Source organism: Grammomys surdaster, unplaced genomic scaffold (genome assembly GCF_004785775.1).
Source record: "Grammomys surdaster isolate TR1022 unplaced genomic scaffold, NIH_TR_1.0 125354, whole genome shotgun sequence".
Taxonomy (NCBI): domain Eukaryota; kingdom Metazoa; phylum Chordata; class Mammalia; order Rodentia; family Muridae; genus Grammomys; species Grammomys surdaster.
Window position 1 is genome coordinate 764,488 of NW_021620226.1, and position 12,745 is coordinate 777,232.

Here is a 12,745-nt window from a genome sequence, read left to right on the forward strand (position 1 = left end):
ATGCAGTTCATCTTCTTACCCATCACCTGACTGGTGCAGCAGTAGGGAGCAGAGGCACCAGTTACTCACGTACACACATATTTTGTGCACCTACTATGTGCCAGGGGCTGCCTGGAGTACCTAACCTGAATCTTTCTACTTTTAGCTCCCCCTTTCTGTTTTTCCTTATTCCCTCCGTCTCTTCCTCTTCCTGCCCCTTCTTTTAATGAGTGCTTTCAAAGGTCACATCCAGCTTGAGAGTCCCCCAAGCATTAAACGCCCACTGTATACTTGAGTATCATATCCAAGAGCTGCCTACAGAAAGTTCTACCTTGTCCTTGCCCTCAAACGAAGTCAGTACAAACACATGAAGAGTTTAGCCCTGCCAGGGACAGAGGGTACAGCTCAGCTGGTAGAGTGCTTGCCCAGCATGCAGAAATCCTGGGACCAGGCATGGTGGCTCACATCTGTAATGCCAGCACTCAGGAAGTAGTGACAGGAGGTTTGGAAGCTCAAGGAGGTCACCCTCTGCTACACAGGGAGGCCAGTCTGGACTACAAGATATCCTGTCCAACCCCCCCCAACAAACAAACAAACAAACAAACAAAACAGCCAAGCGTGGTGGCTCCCACCTTTAATCCTAGCACTTGGGAGGTAGAGTCATAAGATCTTTGTGAGTTCAAGGCCAACATGGTCTACTTAGTCCCAGGATACCTAGTTCAACACAAGGAGACCCTCTCTTTTTAAAACAGAATTTATCCCCACCATTGCCTCACAGCCTATACAGAGGGTGTTAGCCTTTCCTCTAGGCTCCGCCCAACAATTCCTTAGCCAGGAGCCAGGCATATAAGGGTGCTCTGGGCTTTCCCCCTCCCTCCCCTCCATCTTCTCTCACTCTCTCCATCTTCCCGGCCAGTCTGCCTCTGCCATACTTTCTCTCCTCTCTTTTTGTGTCCTTCTCTGTCCCCTTTCTCTGCCTCCACTCCTCCAGACCCCCTTTCCAGGTCCCAAATAAAACTTCCTTTTATTCTGGGCCCGCTAAAGCACCCCCTCCCGCCGCATCAAAGGATGGTTTATGGGAGGGGACATGGGAGGGGCATCGAAACTGAACGTCTGCCCCCAAGTAGAAGATGGAAGGGGCTATGAAGGGACACTGTAATACCTGGGGGGACAGCAAAGGAGTCCCTGCAGACCGGAAGCACTAGCAAGTTAAGGAGCTCTCGGTTTGGCCAAAAGGGCATTTACTTGAGGAGACAGGGGGCAAAAAAGACCGGAAACGCATTTGCCCTGGAGAGAAGGCAGGCAGCAAAGTCGAGCAGGGACTTATGGGAATGTCCCGGGTCAAAAAGGCTTATTGGGAAACTGCTCTTGGGCTGGTCCCAAGGAATGAGGCCGGAGATGTCGCAGTGGGGACAGGGACAAAGGAGATGGGGAAGAGAAAGAGATATGGAGGGAGGGAGGGAGGGAGGGAGGGAGGGAGAGAGAGAGAGAGAGAGAGAGAGAGAGAGAGAGAGAGAGAGATTGAGAGAGAGAGAGAGAGAGAGAGAGAGAGAGGGGAAGGGGGAGAGAAGGAGAAGCAGAGACAGATAGGGAGAGACCAAAATGTCTGGTGGGTGGGGGTGGGTTGTGTGTTAGCATTTTGTCTAGGCTCCGCCCCAAAGTTACCTGGCAACAGCCAAGTTTGCCTGACTCACTATAAAAGGGCTGCTTTTCTCCTCCTCCTCCTCCTCCTCCTCCTCCTCCTCCTCCTCCTCCTCCTCCACCCTCCTCCCTCCTCCTCCCTCCTTCTTGCTCCTGTTCTGTCCTCTTGTCCCTTACCCTCTCTCCCCCCATTCCCCACACCCACCCCATGTGCTCATGGCGGACCTCCTCTCTCCTCCTCCCCCCCTTTCTCTGTCTCTACTACCCTCTCATCTCCCGTTCCCATGCCCTGAATAAACTCTATTCTATACTATACTGCCATGTGGCTGGTCCCTCAGAGGGAAGGGATGCCTCAGCACGGGCCCGCCGAGGCATCCCCTTCCTCCACACCTTACCTCACCTCCACCAAAACATATCCCTTCTCTCTTTACTTTTATAAAACACAACAGTGTGGACAACCCAGCCCATGGGCCTAAAAGTTTAGGGTTGGGAAATGGGTCTTCCAGGTAGGGACTGAGGGGTGCTGGGAAAAGCTGGAGGCCAGATCTGCTTTGGTATGTAAAATATGCACCTCAGCTGCTTGTTCTGGGGTCTGAAACCCAACAGTCACCAGCAGACAAGTTTTCAGCCGCCGAAGCGCTGCTGTGTTCTTGAAAACGACTCCCGCAAATTAGTTTTTCTGCCCTGTATCACCGGGAGGCAGGGGCTCCGCGAAGATTCCTTCATCCAAAGGGAGTGGGGAGGAGAGAGCGAGAGATGAGTTTCAAAACCTCATGGCCAAGCGCTCATCCTCCTCGGGGGTCCACTCCACAGTAATAAGTACAAGGCAATTACATTCTGTTGTGAGTTATTAAATTGGGGGGAGAGAAACATAATAAAATGGAGACATTTGTAGGGCGGTTGAAATAAAATAAAGGTAGGTAAAAATAAAATCACTAGCTAAAGTTTACCGGAGCCTAACCTTCAAGGCATTATCATAAAGACTAACAAGGTGCTAAGGAAGTTAGAGCCGGGCGGGAAGGCAGTGGGCAAACGGAGCCGACGCTGTCTTCCCAAAGCTGTCACTTTCTTACTTGTCTAAAGAAGCGATGTGTGGTGGGAGCTGGGCTGAGGAATCTGGCTAGGGGAGGCTCAATTCTTGACCTGCATAATGGGTCTCAAGATGGAATAAAGGAGCCACTTCTGATTACCCAGGTGGTTGCAGAAGTTCTGCCCTGCACACAAAGCGAGGCACACGAATGTCTCTTTGGAATATCTTCATTTCTTTTGGGCCTGTTATAAGCATGAAGAGGGTATGATCCAACCCTGTCTCGAAAGAAAAAAGGGGAAAAAAAAAAAAAGCCAATCACTGGACCTGGAGGCAATCCTAAGAGCCCTGGATGCTCCTCCAGAACGCCTTCCAGTTCCCCGGGATCTGATGCCCTCTTCCGGCTTCCATGGGCACTGCATACATGTGATGCACAGAGATACACGCAAACTAAATGCACACGAAATAAAAATAAAATGTAAACAAATTAATAAGATGAGTGACAAAAAGAGGGGATAAATAGGGGCATAATAGAGGGTAAGAAGGGAGGCGAGGGGTGATGCTGGCCCCCTGTGCGTTACTTTAAGAAGCTGCACTACTAATCTGAACCAGAAGAGGGCAGGGCTGCTGAAATTGAAATTTTGAACGCATAAATGCCTTTTGGCCCACGGCAGACACCGTACGCAATTTCCTCTCTAGGGCGGTTTAACTGACCGGAAGCGAAAGTCTCGTTCTTTTTCCGTTCTCTTCCGTTCTCTCCCCTGTGAGTTTTTTTTGGGCAGGTGGGGAATCCGAGGTAATCCGCAGCCGGGGTGGGTTTGGGGAGCACGGGTCTGCAGGGAGCGTGTGAGGGAGGAGGAAGGGGTGCGGCGGGGCGGATCGGGGAAGCAGGATCGCGGCCGGTTCACTCAGGATTGTTTCCCGCAGGTGAGGACGCCAGAGCCGAACGCCCGTCGCCATGGTGAGTCCGGGACTGGGGCCCGGGGCGGGCTTGAGCGTCCCCAGGACGCATGTGTCCCCCGAGCTCATTCTCTTGTTTCTCCTGTGTCGCAGCCTCGGAAAATTGAGGAAATCAAGGACTTTCTGCTCACGGCCCGACGGAAGGACGCCAAATGTGAGTGTGGGTTTCCAGAAGGCTCGGGACGAGCCCGTGGGGCGGACGGAGGGAGGTTTTGGGCGGCTCGGAAAAGCAGATTCTGTCTGGTGGGGGACAGAACTGGATCTCTTGAAAGCTTGGCCATCTGGTGTGTCACAAACACTAAGGTTGCCAGTTGTGCACACCAGATCACAACGCGCGATCATTAAGAACCCTGCTGGCCCTGACGTGGTAGAGACCGGAGGATCCCCGTGAGTTAGAAGCCCTCCAGGGCTGCATAGTGAGACCCTGTCTTAAATTTTAAAAAGGAAAAAAAAAAGTGTCATTTACCTGTAGTTTCCAGCTTCCAAATAAAAGCGGAGCCAGCATGCTGGCCCTTGCCTGCTTAACCTTAGGCTGAGGCGATACGACTGTGAGCATCCAACACCATCCTTGCTTGGCCTGCATAACAAGACGCTTCTTGACGCGCGGGGTTCGTTCCTGCTCTGCGTGAGCTGGAACCCAGAGCCAGACCTAGTGCACGGGGTAATCCCTGAACTCGGGAGGTAGAGACAAAGGGATGGGGAAATGCAAGGTTCTCCTTGGCTACACTGTCTCAAAAATAGGTAAAAACAAGCAGGTTCAAAGTTGTTTGTCTACTCCTGCTGGTTCTGTATTGTTCTGGGAGGATGTGTCTACTGAGAGACCTTGGGTGACGTTATCTCACATGGCAGCAAAAAAAGAAGTCTTATTTTTCTGCTGTGTGAGATAGCCCTGTGTGCCTTCCTTTTCCTCTCAGATCAGTCTCTCTATGAGCACCAGATAATGAGCGGAAGTAGGCCTAGTTGGGCTGTCCAGTTAGGTTGACAGGAAGAACCACAGAGACCTTAGGTGTGCCCCGTCACGTCAGACGAGCTGTTGCCTCTGATCTGGTGGTCTGTGGGCCAGCGGAGGATGTCTCCCGCTGGTGGGCTCGGTGGGGGTTGCTTGTGTTTTCCATCCGGGCTGTAACATTTGGCACTGCCTTCCCCTGTCCCAGCTCTGTCACACACAGGCCACAGTTCTTTCCTCCTGTTTACTTCAGAGACTGTGGAACCAGAGGCTGCACCTCCAGATTGGTGAGGCCAGCTTAGCATATCCATCAGTTCCTTAACTAGTTAAGAAAGTAAGTCAAGTGTATTTATCGGGAGAAATGCCTTTGAACCCGATTTCTGGTGGATTTTGTTAGCTTTTAGGAACAGTCGGCTATATGGATCCCAAGTAACCTGGGCCCTCACGTTGTAGCCCGGGCTGACCTCAGATCCAGAGCTCAGGGAGTCTACTCTCAGGATCCCAAGTGTTCGGATGGCAGACCTATGCCACCATTTCTGGCTTGTTTTCTTCCTTGTGTTTTTGTTTAGTGTGTGTGCACATGCAGAGGTCAGAGAGCATCTTGAGGGAGTTGGTTCTCCTATGGGGCAGGTCTTAGGATCCAAACTTGGGTCATTGGGTTTGGCAGGAGGTGTCTTTACCAACTCAAGTATCACATTGGCTTCTCCTTGACCTTTTTTTTTTTTTAAAGATTTATTTATTTATTTTATGTATTCACCATTGCTCTCTTCAGACACACAAGAAGAGGGCATCAGATCCCATCAAAGATGGTTGTGAGCCATCATGTGGTTGCTGGGACTTGAACTCAGGACCTCTGGAAGAGCAGTCAGTGCTCTTAACCACTGAGCCATCTCTCCAGCCCTCTCCTTGACCTTTAACTGCCTACGTCTCCCAAGTGCTGGTGTTACAGATGTGTCAGGATGCCCCGTCAGCGGTTCTACTGTGTGAGGGCACCACATTGAGTTGGTGGAAACAGGCTTGCACGTTTTCTGTCAGCCTAGCTCAGGATTTTATTCATATTGGGTATTTACCCAGAAGTGGAATTGCTGTATCACATCGTGTATGGCTGTACTTGGCTAATGCTGGGGGCCGGGCGTACGAGAGCTCCCACCTAGTACTCCTAAGGCTCCAGGGTCATTTGCCAGCACTGACCTAGCTGGGCATGGTAGAGCACCACTTTAATCCCAGGGCTCTTGGTTGGAGGTAGAAGGATCAGGAGAGTTTGAGATCCTCTGCCACACAGTTGAGTTCAGGACCTGAGACTGAGTACATGAGACCCTGTCTCAGACCTCTTACCTCCAGAGAATAATGTTCAGGAGTGCAGTAGCTGCTGGAGCAGCATGGGACGCTGCTGTCCATGTCTGGACTTGGTAAGATAGAAGCCAGAGTGGCCAGTGCCTTGAGCAGGCTCTGAGCCCTGGTGCTTCCTGGGAAGTGCCCTGTCCGAGCAGTAGTCACTAGCAGAGGTGGGGCTGGGAGTACATGTGCACACTGATGTTGGGCTGTTCTGTGGGGTTAAGGCTGAGTGTGTGTCTCCAGTTAGGTGCTTGAGTCTGAAGCCTTAGGCCCTCTGCTGCTTTACAGCCATGAGTGGAGCTAATGCTAGTGTGGTGTGGTTCCCAGCATCCTTCGGCTCTCAGATCTGCCTATAGCAGTGATGGCCTCTTCTGGACTCCAGGCGTCTGCGCTCACGTTCCTGTGCCCATACACAGGCAGGAGGTTACACAAAATTAAAAAATAATAAGAACCAAGTTCCACACAAATGTAGGAGGAGCTTCCCTGCACACTGGAATGGAGCCTCCTGAGAGGAGCTCTGTGCGTCCAGTGTCCTAGTGTGTGGAGAACTGGTTGCCAGAAGTGAAGGGCTGGAAAGTGATTATCTGAGCAGATAACTAAATTCCTTCTTTTATAGGCTGTCCCTTTAAAGGTTATCATGAGTCATTCTAGAATGTTCTGTGGTGCTGTGTTTAGTGTACTAAGTGGAGATTTTGTGTGCGTGTGCAAATTAATTTAGTAAGCCAAAGACTCATTGAGTACAATAAGAAAAATGTAGCTTTCCAGCACATTCAGTATTTGAAAGCAGAGGAAGTCTGAGGTGGTGACAACTGAAAATGTCAGCCACTTAAGAGTATAAGACACATGACCCGTGTGGCTCTGCACTGGTCTCATCCTTAACTGTGGTTTCCGTGGCAGCCGTCAAGATCAAGAAGAACAAGGATAACGTGAAGTTCAAGGTCCGTTGCAGCAGGTACCTGTACACCCTGGTCATCACAGACAAGGAGAAGGCCGAGAAGCTGAAGCAGTCCCTGCCCCCAGGTAAGTAAGCCTGAGACAGCAGTGGGGTGGGCAGCATTAGGAGAGCCACCTTGAGGGCACAGTGACGTGTTTGCCATGGCTGTGATTGTCAGGTTCTGACTGATCCCAGAGATGGTTTCTTTGGTCCCTGGCGGATTATAGTCCATTTAATTCTCAAAAGAACCTACTCTGATAATCTTGAGTTTGGGGTGGGGTGGGGGCATGAAGTGCAGCAGGGTAGCTGTGAAGGAAATCGTGGCAACCATCGATCTCTCTTTCCCCAGGTTTGGCAGTGAAGGAGCTGAAATGAACCAGACCTCTGCATATGACTATTAAAAACCCTGAAAAGCCTTTGTGTGTCCTCAGTCTTTGACAGGAAGTGGTATTGGTGTTGAGATGCTGCTACCTTCTGCATTCCAGATCCTGCAGTGGGGTGTCAGCCTAAGTTTGGGAAAATATTAATACTCTGGAAAGGCAGCTGGAAGAGCCTGCTCTTTGTGGAGGGAAGCTGGTGTGTATTCCAAAGGCTTGGAAGTGAGCCTTGGGGTGGGTTGCCTTCTGAGACAAAGGTGAAAGGGGCAGCTTCTAGGCTGCAGGATGAGCCTTGTATTCATCCTTGGTCCTCTGCCCTTGGATCCCCCTGGATGCAAGAGAAAGAAGTGTTCATGCCGTAAGACTTGGGAACGTGAAAGAAAGTATGGGCTTCTGAGGTGAATGCAGAAGGATGCTTTCTGTGGGGTTGGCTTACCATGGACTTCTGGGGGTGGGCAGGGCTGGGGGTCTGATGCCTCTGGGCACTGCATCGTACATGGTATGCATGTGTGCAAGCAAACAACATGAAATAATTTTCAAGAATTAAAAAAAAAGGGCAGGCAAAGTCAAAGCCACTGGGCCTGCCACCAGGTGGCACTCTACTATAGTAAATAAGCCCCATAATTGAGGAGGGGCTTGGTTTTTGAGATAGAATCCCATTCTGCCTCCACCTCCTGAGTGCTGGGACCACAAGTATGCAGAGCCAAATTTAATGTGCTACAACTGGAAGTTCCTTCAAGTAAACATAGTACAACAGGCTGAGGGTTATGTTAAATGCTTAAACAAGCAGGTTGTAACCAGAAGCAAAGAGATCTGCTTGCTGGAAGAGGTCATTTTTGCATATGCTGTGAGCTTTTTGGGACACATGGGTTTTGTTTACCCCAGGAGTGGGCGGGATGGGAGCATGGTTGCCTAGGATTCCCAAGGAAGGCCGTTTGCAGCTTTGGCCTTTTTTTGTCCCCACTACATTTCTCAAAGGCTCACCCTGGCTCCTAGGAAACTGACAGTTTGCCTTGTGGTCCACCGAAGGCACTTTTTCATACAGTGCCTCTACCCTGGCAAGCCTGAGTCACTTATGGTGTGCTTCTGCGGTCCAGGCAGGGTCTAGAGACTGAATAATGTCTTTGTGCCTAAGATGACAGGCCTTACCACTGCCGGGGCTCAGCTAGCGTTAACTGTGGGGAGCGTTAAGCTCTGCCACAGTGGACATTGGTTGGCTTCCCCTCACCTCTGCGTCAGAACACCAAGAACAGCCAGAATGCCCTGGCACTGAGTTCGCCCTCAGAGTGGACATGTACTCCCTTTGGCGCCCCACCAGGTTCAAAAGCAACACAAATGTGAGCAGAAGCATCCTTGGGGCCACTGAGAGCGGGTGTGCAGGACACCAGGCGGCACCTCACAGGGGTCTAGGGCTGGATCTTTTGGCTGTTACTGGAGTTGGAAAGATGTCCCTGGAAATTTGCTTCGTATTTCCCTGCTCGGCTACAGGGTCTACATCCGAGGCCCTAAGGCTGAGGACACATAAGTCTGCCCTGTGCCTCATCTGGCCTCACTTCCCTCACAAGCTCCGGGCCAGCCTGGGCTACATAGTGCCAGGAAACCAGGACTGTCTGGCAAAACCCTGTCTTACTAGAAAAGACTCATCCCGAGCATAGGCGTATAAATCTTAGTTGTGGAAGGGCTATTCAAATCCACAGAACGTTTCCATTAACTCAAAGCCCCCTCCCAACCCAGGCCACTGGGAAGCAGCCACAGCTCTGCCTGGCCCTTACCTTATAGCTCTTGGGGTTTCCTGACTGGGTTCCCTTTCTTCCCTGTCCATGAGTCCCTGATCCCACGAGATTCCTCTGGAGACATCAGCATAACTCTTCCATGTGAAGGCATCCCCAAAGTACCCTCCCTTCTTGTGCCAATACAGGACTGAAACACTGGACGTATTTATAATCAGCAAGGTTTAGAACCTGCCCTCTCTACTAAACAACTGTAAAGACAGGAAACTCATCACTAGGTGTCCTATGATAGGATTCCCAGACAATGCTGAGCTAGTGAGACATCTGTGGTGAGAACGGGGTGGGGGGCCCCTTGAGCCTCAGCTGTCAGTACAGATATGGTAGCAGCAGGCTCTAGCAACTGCAGGACAGAGCTGGCTGTAAGGGTGAGGGGAAGCCCCAGTGGCCAGGCAGGGCAGGGAGGGACGCGCTTGTAGCAAGGTTCCTTGATAGAGCAAGAGTGCATGTTTTGGGGGCCCCACCTAGTTAAAAATTCTCCCTGCCCTCTCTAGGGTCTCCTTTCCTTCCTCTGCCACAGCGCCAAGAATCCTCCAGCTGGATCCCCAGCGCTGTTCCCAGCCAAGACTGACTCTGACCTTTGCCACCTAACGTGTCCACTGGCACTTAGCCTGCCCACCACCTACCTCCTGCTGAAGACCCTGTGCTCCCAGTGCTTGGGCTGGGGGCTCTGCCCTTGATTGTAACTAAAAGGCAGAGAAGTGATAGGCTGGGTTCTGGAGTATACAGAGGGCTGAAGGCCAAGACCTGCAGGGGTCTGCTGAAGTGATGGCTCCTGGTGGGCGCACCATGTTTTACTTTCCGCTAAAACACCCTCTAACCTACCACATGATGACTTTACATGTGTACTGCCAACCATAGTCACAAAGTGCAGTCAACAAGGCCTCGGGGCTTTTGTCTGCTCTGCCGCACAGTAGGTAGTCCTCCCTTCCTGTGCTTTCTGTCCACCCCTCCCCTCTAGGAGCTCAAAAGCTTCCCTGAGTGCACAGGATTTATACAGTAGATTCTAGAATAAGTGATCTAGAGTGAATCTTGTCATTCCTGATCTCATATGCCCATAATTCCAACCCTCAGAAGACTAAGACAGGATAATCCTGGCTTCAAGGCCCATCTAGACAGCTTAGTATCTGTCTCCTCCGCCCTATGTGGATTGTTCAAGACAAGGTTTCTCTGTTTAGTTCTGGCTGTTCTGGAACTCATTCTGTAGACCAGGCTGCCCTCATATTCACTGAGATTTGCCTGCTTCTACCTTCCAAATACTGAGACTAAAAGCGTTCACCATCAACTCCTGTCTTAGACTCTGTCTTTAAGAGGCTCAGTGATAGAGCCCTTGCCCTAGCATGTTCAAGGCCTTGGGTTCTAATCCTAACACTGCAATAAACAAATAAGCTGGATGTGGTGGAGCAGGGAGGCAGAGGCAGGTGGATCACTGTGAGTTCAAGGCTAGTCTGGGCTCCATAATGAGTTCCAGGACAGCCAGCATTACATAGTGAGATCCAGTCTGGGGAAAATTAATAATAATAATAGAATGAATGAATGAATTAGGGACTAGCCCCGCCCCCTAGGCCAAGATTACTAATTACCCACTGGCACTTTAGTCTTTTTTCAAAACCTTCCCTTTTTTTAAAATTGGATATTTTCTTTATTTACATTTCAAATGTTTTCCCCTTTCCAGGTCTCCCTTTCGGAAACCCCCTATCCTATCCCCTCTCCCCCTGCATCTATGAGGGTGCTCCCCTACCCACCCACCCACTCCTGCTTCCTTTTTTTTTCGAGATAAGGTTTCTCTGTGTAGCCCTGGCTGTCCTGGAACTCACTCTGTAGACCAGGCTGGCCTCGAACTCAGAAATCCGCCTGCCTCTGCCTCCCAAGTGCTGGGATTAAAGGCGTGTGCCACCACTGCCTGTTTTTGTTTGTTTGTTTGTTTGTTTTTAAGATCAAGTCTCATATCCCAGGCTGGCCTCCAACTCACTACAGACCTGAGGATGACCTTTGAACTCCTGATCCTTCTGCCTTCCCATCCTAAGGCGTGCACCCTCAAACCTGGGCCGCTACTCTGATGTGATAGCACAGATCAGTACACGCTTTTGAGCCCAGTTTCTGGAACCGGTGGGTGTGTCCAGGAAGAGGTACAAAAGGAGAGAGATGGGGTAGGACCCGAGGTGGGGGCGGGACCTGGGCAGAGCCTCTTGCTGGCTGGGGCGTGTCTTCGCCTAGGGCAGGACATGGGGCGGGGTCTAGGCGGGGCGGGGTCGGATCGCGTCCTGAGCCGGGCAGTGGCAGCGGCGCCCGCAGTGGCAGTGGAACCGCTGCAGCTTGTGTGAGCCATGCCGGCGGCGCGCGTGGAGTACATCGCGCCCTGGTGGGTCGTGTGGCTGCACAATGTACCGCACTTCGGCCTGCGTCTACAGCGAGTAGACAGCACCTTCAGCCCCGGCGACGAAACTTACCAAGAGGTAAGCCGGTGATCCCAGCCACTGAAACGGACCCTCAGAGTGGGAACCAGAGCCAGCCCGCGCTCGCCCAGGTCCTACTCCTTTCTCTCTTTCCTCGGCAACCCGCGCTCTCCGCGCTTCTCAGACCCTCTTGGTCCCCAGTTGGGCCCTCTCGGCTCTCCCGGGTCCCTTGGCCGGGACACTCGTCCTTGCTGGAAACCTCGGGGTTCGTAAAGCTGGAAAGGTTGGAGTAGAGTAGGCTGGGGAAGAAGAGGAAGGACGCGGAGACTGCGCTCGGGAGGGAGGCGGGGGCTGAGCCTTCCAAAGACTTACAGTGGGGGGTGGGGCATCCTAACGGGGTGACTGGCGGCCGAGGTGTGTGGGTAGGTAGGGGTGCTCCAAAGTTCCTCCTCTTGAGACTCCAACACCAGACCTTTTCTCTCCCGGCGCTGATGGCCTGAGAGAAGTTTAGGCAGAAACTGACTCTGGAGTGTCCGGAGTCCTTTGCGCTCCTTTCCCCGGCCCCAGCCTGCAGGGTAGCAACCGCAGCCAATACCTCTGCCTTGGCTTCTTCTCAAAGGCTGCGGGGCTGAAAGAAGCGGCGTGGGTGACTAACCTTTTGGACGCCAAAGACCCACAGCTGTTTGAGTCAAGGATGGAAGGTGGCTTCTAATCCACCCCATCTCGCACCACATCCTGCAACTATCCTGTCTGCTCTGGCGTCCCTTCCCTACAACCTTCTAGGCTCTGAAATTCTGAGGTCTTAGTTCCCGGGCCAGCTACCCTCTTCATCCTTATACTTCTGAATTGTCCCTGATGAAAGGGGACTTTCCCTTGCGGGTTTGGTGGGCAGGTCCAGGCTTCTGACCTGCTTTCCAGACCCAGCTACCTTCTCGCAGCCCATCTCAGCCGCGGTTAAACCCACTACGGCCTCTGCGGCCCCGGCTGAGTCAGTTCCCTCTGCTGGGTCAAAGATTCAGGGGCTGCGGCAACTTGGGAGGAGGCCCATTATTAGTTCAGAGCTCTGTGCTCATGTCGGACTTTGACCTGCAGTGACTGGCACCATGTCCTAATCTCCATAGTGGGGCATCTGGCCGAGCAGGGCTTCTCTAGACTGCCTAGGAGTGGCTTCTTGCTCTCCCAGACTCTCCTCATTTTGAGGCCAGGGGCTCCGGATCTGCGTGCTGTGCACTGCCCACGAAGAACCAGTACCCCAGAGTCTAATTATAACTTTCAATGGCTCTGCTGCTTGCAGGCTTGGGCAGTTTCTGTTCTTCTGGGAAGATGGGACCCCTTTGTGCTACTAGAGGCACCGTCACCCCTA

At 52.0% G+C, this 12,745-nt stretch overlaps 2 protein-coding genes across 3 annotated transcripts in view; both read left to right on the forward strand.

Annotated features, from left to right (window-relative positions):
- Positions 1 to 3,366: 3,366 nt before the first annotated feature.
- Rpl38 (ribosomal protein L38) lies at positions 3,367 to 7,238 on the forward strand. 2 transcript variants are annotated; one of them, XM_028785847.1, is made up of 5 exons: positions 3,367 to 3,443; positions 3,575 to 3,608; positions 3,701 to 3,761; positions 6,786 to 6,908; positions 7,172 to 7,238. In XM_028785847.1, exons 2-5 carry the CDS (start codon positions 3,606 to 3,608, stop codon positions 7,195 to 7,197), a joined length of 213 nt encoding a protein of 70 aa, XP_028641680.1. In that variant the 5' UTR covers positions 3,367 to 3,443; positions 3,575 to 3,605; the 3' UTR covers positions 7,198 to 7,238. The 2 variants fall into 2 exon arrangements, with proteins under 2 accessions (XP_028641680.1, XP_028641679.1); XM_028785846.1 differs by having other exon boundaries at positions 3,379 to 3,410.
- Positions 7,239 to 11,239: 4,001 nt separating this feature from the next.
- Ttyh2 (tweety family member 2) overlaps positions 11,240 to 12,745 on the forward strand; it is a 44,967-nt gene continuing 43,461 nt past the window's right edge. Inside the window, exon 1 of the mRNA XM_028785855.1 lies at positions 11,240 to 11,442. Within this exon, the coding sequence (XP_028641688.1) occupies positions 11,314 to 11,442 (129 nt within the window). The 5' untranslated portion in view covers positions 11,240 to 11,313. The remainder of the gene's footprint in view (positions 11,443 to 12,745) is intronic.